Below are 18,780 nucleotides of genomic sequence, written 5' to 3' on the forward strand. Positions count from 1 at the left end.
TGCCGAGTTCTAGGAGATCTTCCAAAAATTGCCACCACACTGTAATTTTTAATGCGACAAGGGGAAATTATTAAATTTACGGGGACTAATCACATTCATTGCATGGAATTTAGTTTCCTGTGCACGATGTTTTAGTATAATTAAATGAAATGTTCTCACCCTCTCCATTTTTTTTGATGTGCAGCTGTTGGAATGACAAGGACCAAAATGATCCTAATCATCAATAAAATTGCACACGCCTGTTTTAAAGTCCTATCGGTGTTTCCCCCAACCTTGGCAGCTTGAAGATATGTGGACTTCAATTCCCAGAATTCCCCAGCCAGCAAGGAATTCTGGGAGTTGAAGTCCACATATCGCCAAGCTGCCAAGGTTGAAAAACACCATCCTAGATCCTGTATGGATACAAGTAGTTCTCCACTTATGACCGTTCAAAGTTATGACTGACCCCCAAAAAGGGACTTATGACCAGATTCAAAGCTCCGACAGTTGTGCCTTTTTGGTGGTCATGTGATCACACTTCAGGAGCTTGGCATGTCGACAGCCATTTGCAGTCTCCCACGGGGATGTGATGCGTTTTACAACGGTTTTCTGAAAACCAGTCTTTCAATTTTTTTGGCAAAACAGCGTGTCAACTCGTGAAGCGTCCCTGCCCAAAGTGAACTGTTGGTTCCCTTAACAGCCGCAGAACTCTCTTAACAATAATGATGATTTGCTTAAAACAACCTAGAACATCTGTAAAAAAAGATGTTGAGACTCTAGAAAGAGAAGAGCAAGCAGGGGATTGGAGGCTAAAACCAGGGGTGAAATACAGCAGGTTCTGGAGAACCGACAGCGGAAATTTTGAGCACTTCAGAGAACCGGTAGCGGAAATTTTGAGTAGTTTGGAGAACCGGCAAATACCACCTCTGGTTGGCCCGAGAGTGGGGTGGGGATGGAGATTTTGCAATATCCTTCCCCCAGGAGTGGGGTGGGAATGGAGATTTTGCAGTATCCCTCCCCCTGGAATGGGGAGGGAATGGGGATTTTGCAGTAACCTTTCCCTGCAGTGCCCACCAAGCCACACCCACAGAACCGGTAGTAAAAAAAAAATTGGATTTCACCACTGGCTAAAACATGCGATGAACAGTTGCAGGAACTGGGCCTGGCTAGTCTAGTGAAGAGAAGGACCAGGGGAGACAGGATAGCATCTTCCAATATTTGAGGGGCTGCCCCAGAGAGGAGGAAGGGGTCAAGCTGTTTTACAAAGTACCCGAAGGGCAGTCAAGGAATAATGGATGGAAACTGACCAAGGAGAGATTCAACCTGGAAATAAGGGGAAATTTTCTGACAGTGAGAAAATTCGGAAGCTGCCTTCCGAAGTTGTGGGAACTTCATCACTGGAGGCTTTCAAGAAGAGGCTGGACTGCCATCCGACATAAGAGGTGTAGGATCTCCTACCTGGGCAGGACTGGACTAGATGACCTACAAAAGTCTCAATTCCAGACCCAGATAACCGCCCATGCATTTGGCCTTTGTCTCCTACATGCAATTCACGAAATTATCTCCTGCAGAGCATTAAAACCCCAATAGCATGCAGCCTTCTGGGTCAGATCCAGGATGTGCAACTTATGATGGATATGGGAAACATTTATGAATGGGAAGGTATAAGAAGTTCCAGGAAAGATTTGCCATCAAACCTTGAGAAGATCACCCTCAAGCCGACAAGCCCTTATTTCCAATCTTCTTTTGACTGCTACCTCCCCAGCTTGGAGGATGGGATCTTCTCTCTGGAGTTTGGTTAACCACACACTCGCCCAGGCCCCCTTCTCCAGCCTCTGCTCTTCTATTGCCACAACAAAATTGGCAATAATCCCTTGACATGCCCCTAAGGGTTGCCAGCCTTTTCCGCCACCCCTGTGCCTGTGGCGTTAACGACAACCTCAGATGTAGAACGTAAGCAGGGGAAACTCACAAGTCTCTTTGCACCCTCTGCTGCTAAAGTGTGAGTGTGTGTGTGTGTGTCTGAGAGAGAGAGAGAGAGAGAGAGAGAGAGAGAGAGAGAGAGAGAGAGAGAGAGAGACATCTATTAAGGAAAAATGGGATTGCATTTTCTTTCTCCCTCTCTCATCTGTTTCTTTAGCTCAGCAGAAGAGAAACAGAGAGGCAGATAGAGGCAGACAAACAGAGAGAGAGAGAGAGAGAGAGAGAGAAAGACAGAGAGAAAGACAGACAGACAGACAAACAAACGGAGAAATAGAGACAGAGACAGAGAGAGAAAGACAGACAGACAAAAATAGAGATAGAGACAGAGAGAGAGAGAGAAAAACAGAGACAGATGGATAGATAGATAGATAGATAGATAGATAGATAGATAGATAGATAGATAGATAGATAGATAGATAGATAGATGATAGATAGATAGATAGATACAGAGAGAAAGAGAGAGAGAGACAAACAGACAGACAGACAGACAGACAGACAGACAGATAGACAGAAATAGAGACAGAGAGAGACAGAGAGTGATGGAGAGGCAGAAAGAGAGAAAGAGAGACAGACAGACAGAGAAAGAGCGATGAAGAGGGAGAGGGAGGGAGACAGACAGACAGAGAAAGAGAGAAATAGAGACAGAGAAAGAAAGACGGAAAGGGAGAGAGAAAGAGAGACAGAGAGAGACAGAGACAGAGAAGCAGAAAGAGAGAACGAGAGACAGACAGAGAAAGAGAGATGGATAGGGAGAGGGAGGGAGGGAGAGAGAGAGAGAGAGAGAGAAATCTATGCTTCGTTGCTCTTTCTCATACAAGCCTGAGAAAAAGCAAACCAGCCCCTGGGAACAAGGAGTTTGTCAATCCAGAAACTGACAGCTAACATGCCTCTGCCCATGTGCAAAAGCACTCAGCACTTGCTAACCGCCAGCTGTTCCTTGCGCCGTCTAGTTAGACGATTCTGCAGTGCCAGAATCAGGCCTTTGCTCCAAAGCCAGGACAGGTGATCCTTCGCTTGCAATCGTTCGTTCAGTGAGTCCTCAAAGTTACAACAGCACTAAAAGTGGGGGGGGGGACTTATGACCATGTCTCACACTTACGACAATTGCAGCATCCCCAGGGCCAGAGGATCAAAATTCAGACATTGGCAACTGGTTCATATTTATGACGGTTCCACTGTCCTGAGGTCCTGGGATCCCCTTTGGTGACTTTCTGACCAGCCAGATTCACTTCACTTAACAGCTGCAATGATTCACTGAACGACTGTCTCACTTAGCAACAGAAATTTTGGGGTCAAAATTTGAGGACTACCTGTAGCACAGAAATATATTTTGGATTGGGATGGGACAGGATGGGACAGGATGGGATAGAATAGAATAGAGTAGAGTAGAGTAGAGTAGAGTAGAGTAGAATAGAATGAATAGAATAGAATAGAAGTAGAGTAGAGTAGAGCAGAATAGAATAGAATGAGATAGAGATAGAACAGATAGAATAGAATGAACAGAATAGAATGAGAACAGAATAGAACAGAATAGAGTAGAGGTAGAGTAGAGCAGAATAGAATGAGAATGAGATAGATAGAATGAACAGAATAGAGTAGAGCAGAGCAGAATAGAATGAGATAGAGTGAGTAGAGTAGAGTGGAGTAGAGTGAGATGAGATGAGATAGAGATAGAGATGAGATGAGATAGAGTAGAATAGAATAGAAGCAGAGTAGAGTGGAGTAGAGTAGAGTAGAGTAGAACAGAATGAGAACAGAATAGAATAGAATGAGATAGAATAGAACAGAAGTAGAGTAGGTAGAGTAGAGCAGAGCAGAACAGAATGAGAACAGAATGAATGAGAATGAGATGGAATGAGATGAGATGAGAATAGAATGAGAACAGAACAGAATAGAAGTAGAGCAGAGCAGAGCAGAATAGAATAGATGAGATAGAGATAGAATGAATGAGATAGATAGAATAGAGTAGAGCAGAGTAGAGTAGAAGAATAGAATGGAATGAGATAGAATAGAAAAGTAGAGTAGGTAGAGTAGAGTAGAGTAGAGTGAGAATAGAATGAGAATAGAATAGAATGAGATAGAGTAGAATAGAATAGAATAGAATAGAATAGAATAGAATAGAATAGAATAGAATAGAATAGAAGAAGGGACCTTGGAGGTCTTCTAGTCCAGCCCCCTGCTGAAGCAGGAGAACCTATACCATTTCAGATAAGTGACTGTCCAGTCTATTCTTAAAAACTTCCAGTCATGAAGCACCCATGACTTCTGGTGGCAAGCTGTTCCACTGGTTAATTGTACTCACTGTTAGGAAGTTTCTCCTTAATTCCAGGTTGCTTCTCTCCTTGATTAGTTTCCACCCATTGTTTCTTGTCCTGCCTTCAGGTGCTTTGGAGAATAGCTTGACTCCCTCTTCTTTGAGGCAGCCCTTCAAATACTGGACCCCTGCTATCATGTCCCCCCTAGTCCTTCTTTTCTTTAGACTAGCCATACCCAAATCCTGCAGCCGTTTTTCATATTTGCTGAGGCAACCCTTATTTTGAACCCAAGTGTCACTCCTCTTGCTTGGAATGGTAGCCAGGAAGGCACCTTGAGAAACATTTCTAGCTGGGAATAGTTTAGGAGCAAATGCTTCTCTGAAGAGGGTGCAACTCGAAATCTTTTCCCCTAGAACTTATTTTGTAACGTTTGGACAATTGAACTAGATCTGAACACTGCACCGGGTGAAATTTAGGGCAGGGGTCTCCAACCTTGGTCCCTTTAAGACTTGTGGACTTCAACAAAGCTGGCCGAGCAAAGGTGGCTGAGGGACTCTGGGAGTTGAGGTCCACAAGTCTTAAAGGGACCAAGGTTGGAGACCCCTGGTTTAGGGAATCTGATTCCCACAGCTTCTAATAAAATAAAATTTAAAAACCATTTATTGCAAGTGGCATTACAGCAAAGGCTTGCTGACTTGAGTAGAATTTGAGGGGGGGAAAGGGAAGAAAAACGAGTGGAGACATTCTTGAAAGCCAGCCAGAACCAAATGAAAAATCATGGCTTAAAGATCAGACCAAGCTGCCCCGAAGAAGAGAGAAGGGTCAACCTATTCTCCAAAGCACCAGAGGGCAGGACAAGAAGCAATGGATGGAAACTTATGAAGGAAAGGTGCAACAAAGAAATCAGGAGGAATTTCTTAAACAGTGAGAACTGTTAATTAGCCAGTGGAACAGCTTGCCATCAGAAGTTGTGGGTGCTCCAATGCTGGAGGTTTTTAAGAAGAGATTGGATAAGCGTTTGTCTGAAATAGTACGTGGTCTCCTGCTTAGGCAGGCGGTTGGACCAGATGCCCTCCAAGGTCTCTTCCAACTCTGCTACTCTGTTATATGTCAATCGATCAGAATAGAGCTGGAAGGGCCCTTCAGCAAAGCTGGCTGAGGAATTCTGGGAGTTGAAGTCCACAGGTCTTAAAGTTACTAAGTTTGGAGACCTCTGGAGTACAAGATCCCTTCCCAACTCTTCCAATCCCTTCCAAATATGACTTCTGTAACAGAATCATCAGTGCTTGGAATACTTTACCTGACTCTGTGGTCTCTTCCCATAATCCTAAAAGTTTTATCCAAAAACTTTCTACTATTGACCTCACCCCATTCCTAAGAGGACCATAAGGGGCGTGCATAAGTGCACAAACGTGCCTACCGTTCCTGTCCTATTGTTTTTCTTTTCTTCTTCCTATATATATGCTTATACCTCCTTATATTTACCCATATATGTGTTTATTTACTATATAATCTTTTTGTATGATACCTACATATATTGTTGTGACAAAATAAAATAAATAAAATAAAAATAAACTCTGTTAAATCTATTAAATAAAGCTGTTAAATAAAGTTGATTGGCAGTGATTTTAAATTTCTTTACCCTGCTCAAACAGAAGATCCGTAATAAAAAATCAACACTTTTGTTCAATTTAGGATTAACTGCGGAGACATAGGATTGCAGCTGCTACAGGCAGCCCTTGACTTACAAGCATCCATTTAGTGACCGCTCGTAGTCACAACAGGGCTGGGAAAAAGTGACTTACGACCGTGTCTCCCACTTACCACCTTTGCAGCGATCCCCATGGTCACACGATCAAAATTCATGCAATGACCACGGGGGGGGGGGTCATATGATCCCATTTTGCGACCTCCAGACAAGCAAAATCAACGGGGCAGCGAGATTCGCTTAACGACCGTTGTTGCTAGCTTAACAAGCGAAAGATTTACTCAACAACTGTGGCTAGGAAGAGCATAAAACGGGTCCGAACTTCGCATCCGCTTTGCTTAGCGACGGAAACTCGGGACTCGCTTGCGGTCGTAAGTTGAGGACTGCCCGTATTCCGCAGAGAGGAAGTCACTTAGACCGAGATAGTGTCCGTGATTACGTGACTGAGCCCACCCTCCAGTTTTTTGGGCGGTTTTTTATAATAATAATAACAGCAGAGTTGGAAGGGACCTTGGAGGCCTTCTAGTCCAACCCCCTGCCCAGGCAGGAAACCCTACATCATCTCAGACAGATGGTTATCCAACATTTTCTTACCATGGCAACCTTATCCTCCTTCTGTGCTGTTAGGAACATGCAAAAAAAGTTGGCTATTGAAACATGCATCTATCTGGCAAAGAGCCGGTAGCAAACTCTTTTCCAGCTACAGATTAGGAGCACGGCTGGCTCTTTTTAAAAGATGGCATAGAGCGAAGCGGAAGTGGGAGATTTGTCAACAACGTTCAAATCCCCACATCAGCAAATGTTTTACGGACCATCCAGGAGGCCAACGTCTGCTCCTATGCTTCAGTTATGTGTTTATACTTTTTCCCTTTCCCAAATATCTATATTAAGCCACATATTTTATTTTGGGCAGTTGTTGTTACCTCTGTTATATATATATATATTTTCTTGTCCCTGAAAGTGAATTTTCAAACCCAGAGTCCCGAACCGAAAGATACGCTGTGCAGATTTATTTCGAAATGCGTTCCATGCCGGGCGCTTGACCTCCAAAATATTTCTACATATGTCGATTGCTGAAGTTATAGAGATCGGCATAAGGGCAACCCAGACGAATAACGGCAATAACAACAAGGAGCAAATCTATTTCCCTTTAACTCTGTGCAGCCTCTCGATACGTACAAACACCTGCTAATGTTTGCCTTCCGATCCCAAGTACGCTGAAGAGTTATAGGGCTTGTAAACAGAGTTTGCCCGTCTTTCATCGTGCCCTCATTTAGCCCAGAAAGAAGAAGAAGAAAAAATTGTCTGTCCCACCCACCACCCCAAAAAAATTAATCAGAAGACTTTGGACATTGGCAAGTCATTTTAGTGAAAAACATACATTGGAAAAAACAAACAAACAAACAAACATGTCCATGTGTGAGTTTCTGTACACACTTGTGTCTCTCTGGGACACACACACACACACACGTTAGATCCAGCACTCACCTCACTCCCTTACCTGCTAGCACAAAAGACCCCCCCACACACACAATAAATAGGTTTCGGGAGTTTTGTTTATAGAGTTGCCAAGTTCCCTCTTTCGCCAAGAGAGATGCCGTTGGGTGGGGGGAGCCAAACACCGCCTTCCTCGCTTCGTCTCTCCCCGTTGGATCCCAGCCGGTCTCACCAAGCCGTCTGAGTCCATTGCCGACAGAGTATTTTCCGGAAGGCTTTGCGGAAGTCCTGGTTGAAGATGGTGTAGATGACGGGGTTCAAGGAGCTATTGCAGTAGCCAATCCAGAAGAAAAACTTGAAGGTGCTGTCTGGGATGGAGCAGTAGCCGGAGGGGCAGATGGCCCGTAGGCAGTAGAGGAAAAAAAAGGGGAACCAACAGATTATAAAGACCCCAATCACTACCGTGAGAACGAAGGTGAACCTCTTCTCCCGGTTGAGGTGGGTCTTCCTCTTCCAAGGGTTGGCACTGAGGGTCTTGACTTTCCTCACCAGCTGGACCTCCCCTTGGGCCGTGGCCAAGGTGTCCATGGCTGGTGGTGACTTGGAAGGAGCTCCGTTGATCCTCTGGACGTTGTTCCCGGGAAGGCAATCCACGGGGCTGGATTCTGAAGATGGCTTCTTCTCCGGCAAGGATGGGGAAGGGCTACCGGCAGAATCTGGCTCTGGCTCTCTGCCATCCTGGCTTTGGAGAGAAAAGTTTTTGGTCGAGAGAGAAGGGGAGTCTGCTTGGTCACCTTCTAAGGGAGGGACCTGAAGTCCATTCGACTCCACTTTCCCTCCCGGCTTTGCCTGGTCCTGCTTGGGAGGAGCAGCCTCAGGTGGGCTCCCCTTGTTTGGTAACTTCTCATCTTGGGCCTTCTCTTTGGGCCCCTTAGCTTGAGAGCCACGTCTGTTCCGGCGCCTGGCTATAAAATAGATCCTGAGATACACCAAAATCATGATGACGCAGGGAGCGAAGAAGGAACAGGTGCTGGATGAGAGGACGTACCACGGCTCATCGTTGAGTTCGCATCTGGGGATGTCCTCTTCGGCCAGGTTCGGGTTCTCCTTGAGGACCAGCGGCGGTAAGGAGATCAACGCCGAAACCAGCCACACCATCAGGATGATGCATTTGATCCGACGGGGGGTCCTCTTGAAATTGTACTCGATGGCCTGGCTGACCGACCAGTAGCGGTCCAAGCTGATGGCGCAGAGATGCACAATGGAAGCCGTGCAGAAGAGGACGTCCAGCGCCAGGTAGGACTTGCACCAGGTCTTGCTGAAGTACCAGTAGCCCATCAGCTCGTTGACAAGGGAGAAAGGGATGATGAGGGTGGCCACCAGAATATCTGCCGCCGCCAGGGACACCAGGAAGAGGTTCTGAGGAGCCTTCAGAGACCGGCTGGTCAAGACGGCGATGATCACCAGCACGTTGCCAAAGATGGTGAAGAGGATCAGGAAAGTGGTGACTGCGGCGATGGTGGCCGTGGCTTGGATGCTGTAGCTCTCCTCGCTCCCTAAGGCGCCCATGGTCCTTTTGGAGCGGGCCCACCGAAGGGAGAGGCGGCTGAGTTCTCAGCTCCGCGGGCGCCTGGAGGGCCACACTTCAGTAGCCTCCATTTGTAGCGGATCCAAAGGAAGAGGAGGAGCAGACGGACAGGGGAAGAGAAACTGAGGCACCGGGTCCTGCTTCCATCCTGCGATTCAGGCTCTTGCTCTGCCAGTTGCAAACTCCGAGCGTCCCTGCTGTTAGCCTACTAGGACACAAGGACGTTTCTGCCCAGCCATTCCAGCAAATCCCCTTCCTCGGTCTCTCTCTTTCTCTTTTGTTTTGCCCCTCTCGCTCGCTGATGATGGCCAGGTTACAGCCTCTCAGTGGCCTCGGACAGGAGAGCCCTGAAGTTTCTCCCCTGCCTCCTCCTCTTCCTCCTCCTCTCTCGTGCAAAAGTTCGGAAAGGCATGCTCTGCTGCCTGATGCGCTGTGAAGGCAGACCGAGGCTGCCTGCGCCTTTTGAAAGCAGCTGTGGGGGGGGGAGCTGGGTTTTTTTCCCCTCCTCTCTCTCTCTCTCTCTCTCTCTCTCCTTCCTTCTCCACGCTGAATGTGTGACGTGTGGTGTCAGGCAGTTGTGAAGCTCATGCGAGAGGAAACAAAAGCGAGGAATGGAAGGAGGAGGAAGAAGAAAAAGAGAGACCCTCCCCATGCCCCCTTCTTGGAACAGCAAGAGAAAGAGAGAGACTGAGGGAGAAAGAGATTGAAGGAGAGAGAGAGAGAGAGAGAGAGAGAGAGGAGAAAGAGACAGAGAGAAAAAGATTGAGAGAATGAGAAAGAGCGTGAGAAGAGAAAGAGATTGAGAGGGGGGGAGAAAGAGACTGAGAAAGAAAAAGATTGAGAGAAAGAAAGAGAAAGGAGAAAGAGACAGAGATAGAGAAAGAAAGAGACAGACAGAAAGAGAATGAGAGAGAGAGAGAGAGAGAGCAAGAAAGAGAAAGAGAGAGAGAAAGAGAAAAGAAAGAGAGAGAGAGGAGAAGAGAGAAAAGATTGAGAGAGCGAGGAGAGAGATTGAGAGAAAGAGCAAGAAAGAGCAAGAGTGAGGAGAGAGAAGAGATTGAGAAAGAAAGAAAGAGAGAGAGAGAGAAAGAGATTGAGAGAATGAGAGAGAGACAGATTGAGAAAGAAAGTCAGAGAGAGAGAGAGAGAGAGAGACAGAGACAAATAGTGTGAGAGAGAAAGAGCGAGGGGGGGAGAGAGACACTGAGAGAAAGACAGAGAGATGAGAGAGAAAGAGACTGAGAAAGAGAGGGGGGGAGGGAGAAAGAGAGAGAATTTGGTCTTCTGCTGAATCTTTCCTCTTTGGCCTCACCTGACAGCACAGGGGGGTCAGGTGGGGGGGTTGGGGGGGGGGTTAGCTGGCCACACAGGTGCCTCTATTGCTGAATTACTGCCTGGGTGCTTATCAAGTGTGGGATGGCTCAGAGAAGCCGGCTTTGGCCCCCAAGGGGAGAAACTTTGATGCGGGATCTGCTTTCCGAACTGAATGTTGGCTCCGGATGCTCTCAGGGCCCAAAGCCAGAAGATCTACGCAGGGAAGGTGGACAGGAAAGTCAACCTGGGCAGCCCCACACCTGAAACCCTCCCCTTCCATTTTTTGGGGATCAGTTTCCATCCTGGGGGGGAGCTTGGATCGCATGGCTGGCGCTGCCATCTTGCCTTTTTCGACCACCTTTCCCGCGGACACCCCTGGCAGAAGCGGAAATGGTTTGGGGTGCAACGCGAAGCAGACTTGACAGCCCCCCGGTGGGAGGCACAATCTAGCCCCATCGATTTATTAAATTTTTATGCTGCCCATCTTCTTTATTCGGCGATCCTGGGCGGCTTGCAAACTGAAGGACGGGTGGACAATGTGCCCCCCCCCCACTCCACCAACTCAGGAGGGAAGACCCTGCAGGCTCAAAGAGCATCTTCTCTCTGCGAAGTCTCTCCGTTCTCAGAAGAGGCAGCTCATTCCCGGTGGAGAAATCAGAGCGGCAGGCAAAAATTGGAGCAGCAGGAAGAAGAAGAGAAGAAGAGCCCTTTCCCAGCAACAAAGGCATTGGTGGCAGACGAGAAAAGGAAGGAAGGAAGGAAGGAAGAGAGGGAGGGAGGGAGGGAGGGAGGGAAGGAAGGAAGGAAGGAAGGAAGGAAGGAAGGAAGGAAGGAAGGAAGGAAGGAAGGAAGGAAGGAAGGAAGAAGAAGAAGGAGAAGGAGGAAGGAGGAGGAAGGAAGGAAGGAAGGAAGGAGGAGGGAGGAGGGAGGAAGGAAGGAAGGAAAAGAAAAAAGGAGGAAGGAAAGGAAAGGAGAGGAGAGGAAAGGAAAGGAAAGGAAAAGAAAGGAAAGGGTGAGGAGAGGATGTGAAGGGAAGGGAGGGGAAGAGAAGAGAGAGTAAAGAGGAGAAGAAGAAGGGGAAGGAGGAAGGAAGGAAGGAGGGAGGGAGGGAGGGAGGGAAGGGGGAAAAGGGAAGGAAAGGATGAAAAGAAAAAAGGAGGAAGGAAAGGAAAGGAAAGGAAAGGAAAGGAAAGGAAAGGAAAGGGAAAAGCTGCAGTCTCTACTGGGGAGGGAAGAGAAATTAATGTCGTTTCCATGTGAATGTGAATATCTGAATTTTTGCCTTTTCAAACCAGAATACAAAACTACGTTCTCTTCCAACAGTCATAATTTTCTCAATTTTCCAGTGTTATTTGACTTTTTTTTTTATAAAAAAAAGAAAAAAGATGGGGAGGCCAATCGAGAGAGACACAGCCACGAACAGAATGCACATCGATGCATCCTCTTAAGGGAGCCTGGCTTGCGGAAAGGATCCATTAGGCAATGACAAACCCGGCACTCGTGTGTTTAGAAAAATGCCCCCCGCCCTCCCCAATATGACCCTAGGTTAGCATTGATTTCTTTTTTTTTAAAAAAATGTTTAATTCACCAAAATGAATCTGCCAGATTGGTAACAATGAAAACCTGAACTAAATTCTCCAGTCCTAACTATCGTCCAAGGCCTTCCAGACAATTTTAAACAGCAGTTCCCACAATTGGCAGCCAAGATAATAATTCATAAATGATGCCGGCAGGAGGGCCAACTCTGTTTGTTCCTTCTCCTCCTGACTAGCTAGGATCTAAGAAAAATCCTTGTTTATGGCCCTGGTGTCTTAAGAGCCAGGAATCCCAGTTCAGATATGGCTAATGAACTATAAACAGTAGCTGCCCAATTACTTTAGCAACTTCTGTTGCAGGAAGACCCAAAAATAATACGACCAAGCTGTTTATTTTGGCAGATTTAGTAATGGTTCAGTGGTTCAGTGGTTAAGATGCTGAGCTTGTCGATCGAAAGATCGGCAGTTCAGTGGTTCGAATCCCTAGTGCCGCCGTGTAACAGGGTGAACTCCCGTTACTTGTCCCAGCTTCTGCCAACCTAGCAGTTCGAAAGCACGTAAAAAATGCAAGTAGAAAAATAGGGACCGCCTTTGGTGGGAAGGGAACAGCGTTCCATGCGCCTTTGGCATTGAGTCATGCCGGCCACATGACCACGGAGACGTCTTTGGACAGCGCTGGCTCTTCGGCTTTGAAATGGAGATGAGCACCGCCCCCTAGAGTCGGGAACAACTAGCACATATGTGCGAGGGGAACCTTTACCTTCAATCAAACCGATTTTTGGAAAAGAAAATCCTGCAATTCAGGGAAGGATCTAAAAAGTCTGGGAATTTTTTCAAAGGTAAATTTGCCATTTTAATTTTGCTTCTAATACTTTTTTTGGGGGGGTGCGCCACACGTGGTGGCTGAGCCTGTACGTGGCCGAATAAAATCCGCAAATCAACCGAAATGCATTTAATGGCAACAAAACATTGACTTTCTTGAGGGATTGTTTCATGATTTCATAACATGGGTACGTACGGCTGTACGTTTAGCGTGGATTTATAAGAACAATAAAAACGGCTGCAAAATTACAGGGAAAGAAGCTCTAACGCTCCCCAGGAGTGGAGGACTTATCAATTGTACAATAGGGAGGGGATGTTTATTTACAAAGGAAATGTCATTATCACTTGATGGCTGAGGAAAGAAGCAATTTTTCTTCCCACCTGCACGGTCCATGAGTAAGACTGCTAAAAATCATTCGGATCCAAGGATCTTGGATGCACAGAGCCCCCTTGGATTGCCCCCATTCGTTTAGCGACGGTTTGAAGTTACAACAGCCCAGAAAAAAAAAAGTGACTCGGGATTTCAAAACCCTTTATTCTATCCCAAGAGGTGATCCTTATAGAAATCAACAAACCTGTTGCAATTTAGGAGTAATTCCAGAGACATAGGGTTGCAGCTGCTACAGAGAGCCCTGGATTTACAACCGTTTGTTTAGTGATGGTCTGAAGTTACAACGACCCTGTAAAAGATGAGCATTTTTCATGCTTAACGACCGTTGCGGAATCTCCATAATCGTGTGATCAAAATTCAGATGCTTGGCAACTGACTCATATGTATGACCGTTGCAATGTCCCGGGGTCACGTGGCGACTTTCTGACTTTCAGTGACGTCCACGGGAAAAGGCAGATTCAATGAACAACCGTGTGACTAAGTTAACAACTGCAGTGATTCCCTTAGCAACGGTGGCCAGGAAAGTCGTAAGATGGAGCAAAACCCACTTAACAACCCTCTCATTACGGGCAGAACTGTCCCTGAACTGTCTTGCGTTGCAAGAGAAATGTTGCGGTCAGTGCCGGTTGTAAGTTAAGGACTGCCTGTGTCTCGGTGGTGGTGGGTTTTTTCCCTGCTAATTTTTGTTTTCTATCCGAGCCATTTTCTCCCTCCCCCCCCCGCCTCCATCAAGCAGAATGGAACCGTTTGAGGAAGGGTGGAGATACCGTAAGAGGAATCATTAGAGGCCCCCAGAGATCCTGCAGCCCATCTCTGCTAAGTGCTTAAAAGAGCCGCGGAGGCTGAAGACCGACCCTGCCTCAGACGGCTCACAATTATCCATGGAGCCAGAAGAGGGTGGGAGGGCGAAATGCAGGACCCCCTCCTGCTCCGTGGGACCACAATGCCTTGAGTTGGGGGAGGGGGGAAAAGGGGGGGGGGAGCTGGAAGCCACAGCTGCAGAACGTCCCAACTGGACTTTCTGGTTTTTCTTGGAAGACTTTTTGCTTCTCATCATCATCATCCCAGAAGCTTCTTCAGCTCTGACTGGATGGCGGGGAAGAGCTGAGGAAGCTTCTGGGATGAAAAAGGAAACGTCCAGTTGCCTCTTGGAAAAAAAGCCCCTTTCGGACAACCGATGACGGAGAATCTCTGTAGACACAGCTGCAGAACCACTGAGGAGGGGCTAAAGCGGGGAGGCCCTCAAGGGTCCCAGAATTTCACACCTCGAATAACTGCATCCAGTTTTGGTCACCACAATATAAAAAGCACTGTGAAGCGATATAGAAGTCTAAGTGCTATTGCTCTTCCCTTCCTTCCTTCCTTCCTTCCTTCCTTCCTTCCTTCCTGTTAGAACGCAGGCTAACTCTGCCCAGTGCCAGAAGTTCGATCCTCACCAGCTTGAAGTTGACTCAGCCTTCCATCCTTCCGAGGTGGGTAAAATGAGGACCCAGATTGTTGGAGGGGGCAAGAGGCTGACTCTGTAAACCGCTCAGAGAGGGCTGCAAAGCACTGTGAAGTGGTCTATAAGTAAGTCCTGGTGCCCTTGCTTCCTTCCTTCCTTCCTTCCTTCCTTCCTTCCTTCCTTCCTTCCTTCCTTCCTTCCTTCCTTCCTTCCTTCCTTCCTTCCTTCCTTCCTTCCTCCCTCCCTCCCTCCCTCCCTTTCTTTTCCTTCCTTCCTTCCTTCCTTCCTTCCTCCCTCCCTCCCTCCCTTTCTTTTCCTTCCTTCCTTCCTTCCTTCCTTCCTTCCTTCCTTCCTTCCTTCCTTCCTTCCTTCCTTCCTTCCTCCCTCCCTCCCTCCCTCCCTTCCTCCCTCCCTCTCTTATTCTCTGTCTCCTTCTTGGTGCCGCAGTGGTTAGAATGCAGTATTGCAGGTTGACTCTGCCCACTGCCAGGAGTTCGATCCTCACTGGCTTGAAGTTGATTCAGCCTTCCATCCTTCCGAGGTCGGTAAAATGAGGACCCAGATTTTTGGAGGGGGCAAGAGGCTGACTCTGTAAACCGCTCAGAGAGGGCTGCAAAGCACTGTGAAGTGGTTTATAAGTAAGTCCTGGTGCCCTTCCTTCCTTCCTTCCTTCCTTCCTTCCTTCCTTCCTTCCTTCCTTCCTTCCTTCCTCCCTCCCTCCCTCCCTCCCTCCCTTTCTTTTCCTTCCTTCCTTCCTTCCTCCCTCCCTCCCTGCTTCCTTCCTTCCTTCCTTCCTTCCTTTCTTCCTCCCTCCCTCCCTTCCTCCCTTCCTCCCTCCCTCTCTTATTCTCTGTCTCCTTCTTGGTGCCGCAGTGGTTAGAATGCAGTATTGCAGGTTGACTCTGCCCACTGCCAGGAGTTCGATCCTCACTGGCTTGAAGTTGATTCAGCCTTCCATCCTTCTGAGGTCGGTAAAATGAGGACCCAGATTTTTGGGAGCAAGAGGCTGACTCTGTAAACCGCTGAGAGAGAGGGCTGCAAAGCACCGTGAAGCGGTATATAAGTCTAAGTGCTGTTGCTAAAGGCTTCTTTGCATGCTTGGCTTCCCAAACCCATGAAAAACGGGCAGGGATTCAAGCCCATCATTGGGGCCACCTTGACTTTTTTGGGACCTCGTCCCCCCCCCCTGTAAGAATTGATGGAATGCTCAGCGAATGATTCAGCACCGACTGAGCGATTTCCCTCTTATTGTTTGATGTCCTTCTGGCAAGATGCGCTTGTGGTGACCATGGAAATGTGTCGGTTGAGCCGTGAGGTTATGTGCACTCTGTGTGCAGACGATGCCATATCATACAGCATGTCAAAGATGTTGAGATCTTGTGGAAAAAGTGCAGAGAACAGCAACTAAGGTGATTAAAGGCCTGGAGACTAAAACTGGTGAAAATGGTTGCAGGATTTGAAGAATTGTGTGTGGGGGGAGGGACATGATAACAGCATTCCAGTACTTGAGGGGCCGCCACAAAGAGGAGGGGGTCAAATTATTCTCCAAAGCACCAGAGAGCAGGATAAGAAGTAACAGAGGGAAACTTATCAAGGAGAGAGCTGACCTTGAACCAAAGAGAAACTTCCTGTCTTGAGAAGAATTAACCCATGGAACGACTTGCCTCCAGAAGTTCTGAGTGCTCCATTGCTGGAGATTTTTAAGATGAGAATGGACAGCCACTTGTCCAGTATGGTATATGGTCTCCTGCCCCAAATAGGGGGCTTGGAGGTTCCTCTTCTCTCCTCTTGCCTCCTCTCTCTTCTCTTTCCTATCCTTCCATCCCCTCCCCTCCCCTTCCTTTTCTTCTTCTCTCTTCTCTTCTCCTCTCCTCTCCTCTCTCCTCCCCAACCCTTCTCCCCTCCTCTCCTCTCTCCTCCTCTCTTCTCCCCTCTTCTTTTCCCTATCCTTCCTTCCTTCCTTCCTCCCTCCCTTCCCTCCCTCCTCCCTTCCTCTTCTCTTCTCTTCTCTTCTCCTCCTCTCCTCTCCCCTATCCTTCCTCCCTCCTCCCTCCTCTCTCTCCTTTCCTTCCTTCCTTCCTTCCTCCCTCCCTTCCCTCCCTCCTTCCTCTTCTTCTCTTCTCTCTCTTCTCCTCTCTCCTCCTCTCCCCTATCCTTCCTCCCTCCCTCCCTCCCTCCCTCCCCTCCTCTCCTCTCTCCTTTCCTTCCCTTCCCTTCCCTTCCCTCCTCTCCTCTCCCTTCCCCTCTTCTTCATGAAATCTGCTAGTCAGAAAAGAGGCCACCAAACCTTTTTTGCTCTCTTAACACAATTGAAAAAGCCAAGCCAAGTGATGGACAAGAATAGGACAAGACTGCCCTCTGCTGGATAAGGAACTTATAAATTCCTGATTATCTTTTTGCTACTTTGGGTCATCATCCATCTGGCTTCCAGATGTGACACTATCCAGTCTTCTAACTTCCATCATTCCCAGAAAGAAGATTGGAAATTACAGAGCGGGAAGCACAATCTGTCATGTGAGGGAAATGATTAGAACTTGTTGCTAGCAATCCTTATGATTTATATTGATATATTGACCATCATTTGTGTTGTAAATGTTGTACCTTGATGAACGTATCTTTTCTTTTATGTACACTGAGAGCATATGCACCAAGACAAATTCCTTGTGTGTCCAATCACACTTGGCCAATAAAATTCTATTCTATTCTATTCTATTCTATTCTATTCTATTCTATTCTATTCTATTCTATTCTATTCTATTCTATTCTTGTTGGGAACTCTGAAACTCAGCAGTAACCCATCCTGACCTGTGTTTTCTATCGGTGCTGGAAAAGATACAGGGTTTACAGAATAATAGAGCTAGAAGGGGCCTTGGAGGTCTTCTAGTCCAACCCTCCCAGTCAAGCAGGAGACCTTATACCATCCCAGCAGCGGTGAGTTTCAGATTATCTTACAACGGATTCTCAGCGCACACACGTGTCACGGTTCCAAGTAACACCCGCAACGAAATCAAACTCCGAGGCTTGAAGTTCCTCAAAGCTAACTTTTATTAGAGATGTCATATTGGCACATCTGGGAAAACCCGAATCTGAGAGCTTCCACCCAAAAGAAAGCTCAAGACCTTGCCCGCTTCTCCCACATGTCCACCACAGCTCCGATCAGTTCTTTCTTGAACAGAAGACATCCTCCCACATGTTCTTCTCTGCACAGCTGTCGGCCTTCACCATGGCCTTGAACTTCTATAGAGAATTTCGTTATGGCTAAATCTACTTCACACTTTCCATCCCCCCCCCTCCCAACTTCCCACGGTAGGATTGGGGCAGGCCTGGATCCTGAAGGCACCAAAGTAATACGGTTTCCAGCAGTGGTTGGTTGACCGGTTCTACAGAACCGGTAGTAAAACCGGCAGGAGGCTCCGCCCACTGACCCAAACGTCATCAAAACTCTTCTGCGCATGGGCGCGATGTGAACCGGTGGTGAAGGTAAGTAGAACCCGCCCCTGGTTTCTAGGCCTGGCAGCACGCTTGCTTCGTGTGCACGCGTGTGCCCGGTTCACACGCATGCCTACCTTCTGCACATGCGCCCGGCCTTTCATGGATGCACTTTTCTTGTGCGCCTGCCTTCCGCGCCTGCACCCAGCCTTAAAAACATGCCTACATAGGATGGCATAGAGCCGAGGCGGGTGGGCCAGTCCAACCACGATTTCTGCTACCAGTTCGGGCAAACCGAACTGGTATAAATATATACCATAATATATGGTATAAGTATATATAAGTATATACCATATATTACTTATATACCAAATATATATATACCATATAATATATATAGTATTATAGTATTATATAATACAGGGATGTCCAAACTTGGCCCTTTGAAAAGTGGTGGACTTCAACTCCCAGAATTCCCCAGCTAGCAACTTGCTCATATTTATAGCTCATGCTAGCTGGGGAATTCTGGGAGTTGAAGTCCACCACTCTTCAAGGGGCCAAGTTTGGACACCCTTGATATAATACATATAGTACTTATATACCATATACATATATATATATATATAAGTATATACCATATACTTATATACATATACCCTAGAGTCGGCAACAACTAGCACGTATGTGCGAGGGGAACCTTTACCTTTACCTTTATATACCATAATATAAGTATAAGTATAAGAGGTCCGTAAGGGGCGTGCATAAGAGCACAAACGTGCCTACCGTCCTATTGTTTTCTTTCATTATATCCAATTAATATAGTTATTGCATTCTTATGCTTATATATATATATGCTTAAATATTATATAGTTACTTTCATGCCTATGCTTATATA

The 18,780-nt window shown here is 47.0% G+C and overlaps 1 protein-coding gene across 1 annotated transcript; it reads right to left on the bottom strand.

The window, feature by feature from the left end:
- Positions 1–7,279: 7,279 nt before the first annotated feature.
- Positions 7,280–9,423, bottom strand: ADRA2B (adrenoceptor alpha 2B). The gene has a single exon (XM_058194370.1). It carries the CDS (start codon positions 8,929–8,931, stop codon positions 7,591–7,593), a length of 1,341 nt encoding a protein of 446 aa, XP_058050353.1. The 5' UTR covers positions 8,932–9,423; the 3' UTR covers positions 7,280–7,590.
- Between the last annotated feature and the right edge of the window lie 9,357 nt (positions 9,424–18,780).

The sequence above is a fragment of the Ahaetulla prasina genome, chromosome 9, assembly GCF_028640845.1.
Source record: "Ahaetulla prasina isolate Xishuangbanna chromosome 9, ASM2864084v1, whole genome shotgun sequence".
In the NCBI taxonomy this organism is placed as follows: Eukaryota; Metazoa; Chordata; class Lepidosauria; order Squamata; family Colubridae; genus Ahaetulla; species Ahaetulla prasina.

Coding starts and splice junctions, on each gene's coding strand:
- ADRA2B (XM_058194370.1), bottom strand. CDS start 8,931: ATGGGCGCCTTAGGGAGCGAGGAGAGCTACAGCATCCAAGCCACGGCC.